General features: G+C 39.1%; 1 protein-coding gene across 1 annotated transcript; it reads left to right on the top strand.

Annotated features, from left to right (window-relative positions):
• The first annotated feature begins 4,118 nt into the window (after positions 1 to 4,118).
• On the top strand, positions 4,119 to 5,978 carry MC4R (melanocortin 4 receptor). Its single transcript, XM_027576558.1, has one exon. It carries the CDS (start codon positions 4,519 to 4,521, stop codon positions 5,515 to 5,517), a length of 999 nt encoding a protein of 332 aa, XP_027432359.1. The 5' UTR covers positions 4,119 to 4,518; the 3' UTR covers positions 5,518 to 5,978.
• Positions 5,979 to 6,937: the final 959 nt, after the last annotated feature.

Genomic DNA, 6,937 nt, shown 5'->3' with positions numbered 1-6,937 from the left:
TCCTAAAAATGGCAGTCCATCTAGCACAGTTTGATAAATACTTCTCTTTGGTAATGTTTCATATTTATTGTTAGTAAATATAAAACAAGGATTTCACTCATAAGAGAAATCTGTTATGATCTAACTCAATTTTGTGTGTATTAAAAGAAGAACTCTGCAATAAATTTTCAAAAACACCATTAATGTTTCTTACACTGCTGGCTGTATTTCTTCTGGCTCATAGAGAATGAAACTATGGCTGGCAATTAAAATGCCTCCTTGGAGGTGACAAAATGTCATCTTTCAGCATGATTTACCATACAATCAAGGTTTTATAAATATGCACCAAATAATTAAATTTGAGATATTAACTGTATATGGTTTTTTTCTGAGATTTCAGTGTGATCATGGTCTCTAAATAATTTTTTTTTTTTTTTTGTAAAAAGCTAAAAGAGGGGCTCCTGGTTGGCTCAAGCGGTTAAGCATCCAACTCTTGAGTTCAGCTCAGGTAGTGAGCTCATAGTCATGACACTGAGCCCCGTGTTGGGGCTCTGCGCTCAGCATGGAGTCTGCTTCAGATTCTCTCTCCCTCTTCCTCCCCCTCTGCTGCTCTCCCTGCTCACTCTTTTTCTCTCTCAAATAAATAAACAAAATCTTAAAAAAAAAAAAGCTGAAAGTGGGTTTTGTTTTTGATCACTAATTTTTAGCTATTATATAATTCTATATAAATTACACAATACATATAATTAAGTTTTACAAAGTAAGGACTGTGCATTTACAAATATAGGGGAAGAGCATTCCATGCAGTGGGAGTAGAGTAAACTCATGGGAAAATCGCTAGTGTGGGTGTCACCTAGCATGTAGGTTTGACACATGCCTTCCGTGAAGGCAAACAGTGAGAAGTGAGTTTGGTAAAGAGAAAAAGAGGAGTCAGACACATTGATGGAATGGAAGGTATTTTACAAGTGATTGCACATGGTGATTTTTGAGAAAGATGGACAAATCAAAGCTATTCTGAATTTTAAGCCAAGCAAATGGAACAGTGATGCCACTAGCAGAAGTAAGTAGCACAAAATCAAGAGCTGACTCAGGAAAAAGATTATACAGAGTTGACTATCTGATGCTTATTAGGTAATTCACTCTTCACATAAATCCAAAACAAATGAAAGAAATGATTTCCATGTAATTTGGGTTTGTTCCTTATAAACAGCTCCAATAAAAAGTCTTAAAGTCAAGGTAATTAATGCTAGCTGTTGTAATAGATAACACCAATATTGCAGCAGCTTAACAACGGTGATATTTATTGCTTATTCAAATCACAGTTCCCAATAGTTGGTGGGCTAGGTTGTGGGGGGAATTGGAGAAGTGAGTTCTGCTTTGTGCAGTTATTCAGAGACCTAGGTAGGCTCCCTCCATGATGTAGTTCTGCCATCTACAATATGAGACGCCACAGACATTCTGCAGCTATATACCAATGATAAAAAAAAAAAGTGTGTAGGATCATAGGGGAGCTAGCATTAATGTGCATCACTTCTATCCATATTGCATTAGCTAAAATTCAGTCACAAGACCCCGCTGAATTCTAGGGATGGCCGGAAGATACTGATTTAGCTCAGTACTCAGGAATGATACATAGCATTGTCTCGGCTGCAAAACGGACAGAAGATAAAGCCCTTACCTAAATAACTGAGAACTTCAAATGAACCCTGGAATAATTCTTTCTTATTTTCCCTATTATCAGTAGCCACGAACCATACAGAGCTAAAACCAACAATAGTCACAGCAAGAAAAGGACATTATATAAAATTTTATAACCTGAAGCTTAATTAATTTGTAACTTGGCCAGCATCTTTCAAACTTAGCTTAAACAAAACATTCAGAAACTCTTAATAACTAGCATTTACTGGTCTCGGCTAGAAGAAGTGAAGTTGCTAAGTTACGTGTGCATTTAATTGACAAAACTTTCAGTTACAGGGGTAGATCGCTGTAAAAAGAAAAAAGTTTCCAATTTCTTCACATCCTCACCAACATCTGTTATCTTTTGGGGTTTTTTTGTTTTGTTTTGTTTTTTGATGGTAGCCATCCTAACAGGGGTGAGGTGATATCTCGTTGTGGTTTTGATCGGCATTTTCCTGATAATTAAATTGTTGAGCACCTTTTCATATACCTGGGGGCCATTTGTATATCTTCTTTGGACAAATGTCTATTCAAGGCCTTTGCCCATTTTTATTTTATTTTTAAAATTTGAGTACAGTTGACGCACAATGTTATATTCGTTTCAGATGTACAAGTGATTCAGCATCTCTCTATGTTATGCTCTGCTCACCACAAGTGTAGCTGCCATCTGTGCCCACACAACACTGTTACAGTATCACTGACTATATTCTCTAGACTGTGCCTTTCATCCCCACCACTTATTCATTCCATAACTGAAAGCCTATTATCTCCCACTCCCCTTCACCCATTTTACCCTTTTTCCTTCCCCCTTCCCTCTGGCAACCATCAGTTTGTTTTCTGTATTTATAGGTGTGATTCTGTCTTTGTCCATTTTTAAAGAGTTGTTTTTGTTTGGTTGGTTAGCTGGTTTTTGTTTTTAGTTTTTTGCTATTCAGTTGTAAGAGATTCTTACAAATTTTGAATATTAACCTCTATCAGATAGAAGGTTTGCAAACACTTTCTCCCATTCTGTAGGCTCTCTTTTCACTCTGTTGATGTTTCCTTTGCTGTTCAGAAGCTTTTTAGTTTGACGTAATCCCACCTGCCTATTGTTGGTTTTGTTGCCTAAAATTTTGGAGTTAAATCCAAGAAATCATTGCTAAGACCATGGTCAAGAACTGTTGCCCAGGGTGGGGGATGGGTTAGCCTGGCGATGGGTATTAAAGAGGGCACATTCTGCGTGGAGCACTGGGTGTTAGGCACAAACAGTGAATCATGGAACACTACATCAAAAACTAATGATGTAATGTATGGTGATTAACATAACAATAAAAAAATTTAAAAAAAGAACTGTTGCCCAATGGGTATAAAGCTTCAGTTATGCTAGAAGAGTAAGTTCTACTTGTCTACTGCACAACATGGTGCCTATAGTTAATAATATGGTATCATACACTTTAAAATACATTAAGAGGATAGATCTCACATTAAGCGTTCTTACCACAAAACAAATAAAACAGACAAACAAAACACACACACACAAGGGCACAAGGAAAATTCTGGAGGTGGTGAATATGTTTAGGACCTTGACTGTGACGATAGTATCATGGGTAGAGGCACATGTCCAAACTCATTAAAATGTATACATTAAACATGTGTAATATTTTGTTATATCAGTCACATCTCACTATAGCTTAAAAACTGGGTTTTGCTTATTTATTGATCTTTTTCTTTTTGAGTTCAGAGTAAATATAGTTTATATTAACACCATCTGGTGTTATTAAATATCATGAATGAAAATAAAACTTCCCCAGCCATGATAACAGAAACCCTGCAATGGAGAAATATCAGATATTAGTGCATAAAAAATGAACCCCGTCTTGAACCCTTTGATAAGCTCTAGCTATTTACATCAGTTCTCCCATTCAGAGCACAGTGTACCTGTATTATCAAATATTCTCCCTGTGTTTCAGGTATTTTAAATTGGAGCATTATTTCCTGGATTCTTAATTCAAAGCAACTGAGAGTAAACAAATTCAATATCCTGACCAAAAAGGCAGTGTATCTATTTCAGGAACATACACGCACACGCACACACTCACGCGCGCGCGCGCACACGCACACACACACACACACACACACACACACACACACACACCTCTCTTTCTGAAGCAGGAATAAACCTGGGCTGCCTGGCTTGTAGTGATATCAAAGAATAGCCTCTAGGGACCAAGTTGTTTCCCTTGAAAACTTGACAAGGAAAATCCAGTCTCTCTCATCCTGCTAGCTTCCCAGTTCCACATGCTTCTGCATCTGAATCGGTGTTGCCCTGCAATTTGTATCTCTGGAACATCACCCGTGTCTCACAGACATCCAGCGCATTTGGATTGGTCAGGAGGAAGCGGAGGAGGAGCCACTCTGAACATTTTTTTTCCTTCACACACCATAAAATCAGCAGCAGCAACTAACACTCAAAGCAACGCTTCAGGCTGGGAACTAACAGCTGACGGGAACACGTGCCCACAGATTTGGGTCCCAGGGGCACAGAAGCTACTAGGAGAATTATTTTGAAAAGACCTGACTGAATGCCTAAGACTAAAAGTTAAGGTGGGAGTGAGGACAAAAAAGCAAAGAACAAACTCTTTGAACGGAGAATGTGCATTTCGGAAGCCTAAGCTTTTAAAGTGAAGGGGATCAGAGCTGCACCTGGAAGACAGGAAAAGCTCCATCTCCAGCCTTTGGAGCATGTGACAGTTACTTACAACTGGCATGCCAGTTTTAGCCTCAGAACTTTCGGATCGACAAAGACGTGGACAAAATCACTGAGGCTAGCTGACCCAAGAGATCGAATCAGTGCCGTGGGGATCTGCATCCACTTGGTGCAGGATGAACTCCACTATCCACCATGGGATGCACACTTCTCTCCACTTCTGGAACCTCAGCACCTACCGACAGCATGCCAATGCCAGTGAGTCCCTTGGAAAAGGCTACTCTGATGGAGGGTGCTATGAGCAACTCTTTGTCTCTCCTGAGGTGTTTGTGACTCTGGGGGTCATAAGCTTGTTGGAGAATATTCTGGTGATTGTGGCAATAGCCAAGAACAAGAATCTGCATTCACCCATGTACTTTTTCATCTGTAGCCTGGCTGTGGCTGACATGTTGGTGAGCGTTTCAAACGGCTCAGAAACCATTGTCATCACCCTGTTAAACAGTACTGATACGGACGCACAGAGTTTCACAGTGAATATTGATAATGTCATTGACTCGGTGATTTGTAGCTCCTTGCTTGCATCGATTTGCAGCCTGCTTTCAATTGCGGTGGACAGGTACTTTACTATCTTTTATGCTCTCCAGTACCATAACATCATGACGGTTAGGCGGGTCGGGATCATCATAAGTTGTATCTGGGCAGCTTGCACGGTTTCAGGCATTCTGTTCATCATTTACTCGGACAGTAGTGCTGTTATCATCTGCCTCATCACCATGTTCTTCACCATGCTGGCCCTCATGGCTTCTCTCTATGTCCACATGTTCCTCATGGCCAGACTGCACATTAAGAGAATCGCTGTCCTCCCAGGCACTGGCACCATCCGCCAAGGTGCCAACATGAAGGGTGCGATTACCTTGACCATATTGATCGGTGTCTTTGTTGTCTGCTGGGCCCCATTCTTCCTCCACTTAATATTCTACATCTCTTGTCCCCAGAATCCATACTGTGTGTGTTTCATGTCTCACTTTAACTTGTATCTCATCCTGATCATGTGTAATTCCATCATCGACCCTCTAATTTACGCACTCCGGAGCCAAGAACTGAGGAAAACCTTCAAAGAGATCATCTGTTGCTATCCCCTAGGCGGTCTCTGTGATTTGTCTGGCAGATATTAAATGGGGACAGAGGAGATACTAAAAACATGCATATGAGACTTCTACATTCTTCTTCAAACAACCTGAACAGCGTGTTTCAACAACAGCTTCTTCTTCTGTGTAAGGCATGAGTTGAGAATATCTATTGTGTAAATTTAAGTTTATGATGTTTTGATATGAAAAAAAAAGCCCAGTCTCTGTACATTTCTAATGTCATGCTACTTTTTGGCTGTACAGTGTTTATGCATTTACAGGTTGTTAGGCACTATGAATTTATAGACAAGAAAAAAGCTCTTATTAAAAGCATAACAATGTTTCTTGTTATTCACAAGGATTTGACACTTTGCTTGTTTTAGGAACATAGAAATCACAGAATCATTAAATATATGCTAATAAGTCGCTTCTTATATTACACTATATAACACTGAAATGTAGAGATTTGATTGTAGCATTTGGAGGGAAACATTGATGAATAGATGCTTGTTCATTAAAACAATGAAATGAAATTTTAAGTAATAAAATGTGTTCATTCTCCCTGTGCAGACATAGAAATGAAGCTCCTGTTGAGAGAAAAACAGCTAAAAAAAACCCAAAAAACAAAAAACAAACCTCCAAGATTCTGAACCATAAAACTATGGCTGTCTCTCAAAGACAAAGAGATTAATTTTCCCATGCAAACACTCTGATATTCCACAAAGGCAATTCAGTTTGTGGTAGAGGGAGATAGTAGTTATAGGAATTAAAGTACTCTGGACAATTTAAGTTAACATGTCAAGCTGAACTTCCTGATACGAAACTATTTCCAACCATCATTAATAAAATCAGAGAATAAGGTCTTTTCATTCCTTTAGCCAGGGACCCAGCATCTGCTGAAATGCTCAGAAAAGGGGGTGCTGCCCTGAGAGATCTGGCTTCTGATCTCTAAAGAACTACACACTCAGCAGAGTTCTTTCACTCTTCACATGGAAGTGACAGGCTGTTGATTTATTGCTTATTTGCTGCACTGGAGTTTAAGTATTCATTGCCAAGGGTTCTAACCCTACAAACCAAATCTATAGCACACTTATATCCATGCCATATTTGTAATCTAAAATAAGGGAGGCTCTGATACTGATACATGATGAGCAGGAAGGAAGGCACTTACCTGAATCCCCTGAAGACATCGTAACATAAATCAGCCTTCCACAACCACATTTTGGAAAGTGAATATTTCTTTTCTTCCAAAATCATCCCACAGATTTGGCTACTGAGCAATAAAATCTGTATTTTCCAATTTACAGGTACTTGAAAATTAAGAGAGAGAAAATATATCTGGCTGAGGGCTACCACTAAACAAACTATCCTTTACTTTATAGTGTCTTCAAGTGCTTACAGGCAGAGATCACATGCAAAGGCATTTCTTAAATAAATATGAATGTTTCACATATTGGCAACAAGTCCT

This window comes from Zalophus californianus, chromosome 14 (genome assembly GCF_009762305.2).
Source record: "Zalophus californianus isolate mZalCal1 chromosome 14, mZalCal1.pri.v2, whole genome shotgun sequence".
Taxonomy (NCBI): Eukaryota; Metazoa; Chordata; class Mammalia; order Carnivora; family Otariidae; genus Zalophus; species Zalophus californianus.
Note: the sequence above shows the minus strand (reverse complement) of the source record. Positions and strands in the feature narration are given on the sequence as shown.

Bases quoted from the DNA above. Each gene is read 5' to 3' on its own strand.
- MC4R (XM_027576558.1), top strand. From the start codon at position 4,519: ATGAACTCCACTATCCACCATGGGATGCACACTTCTCTCCACTTCTGG.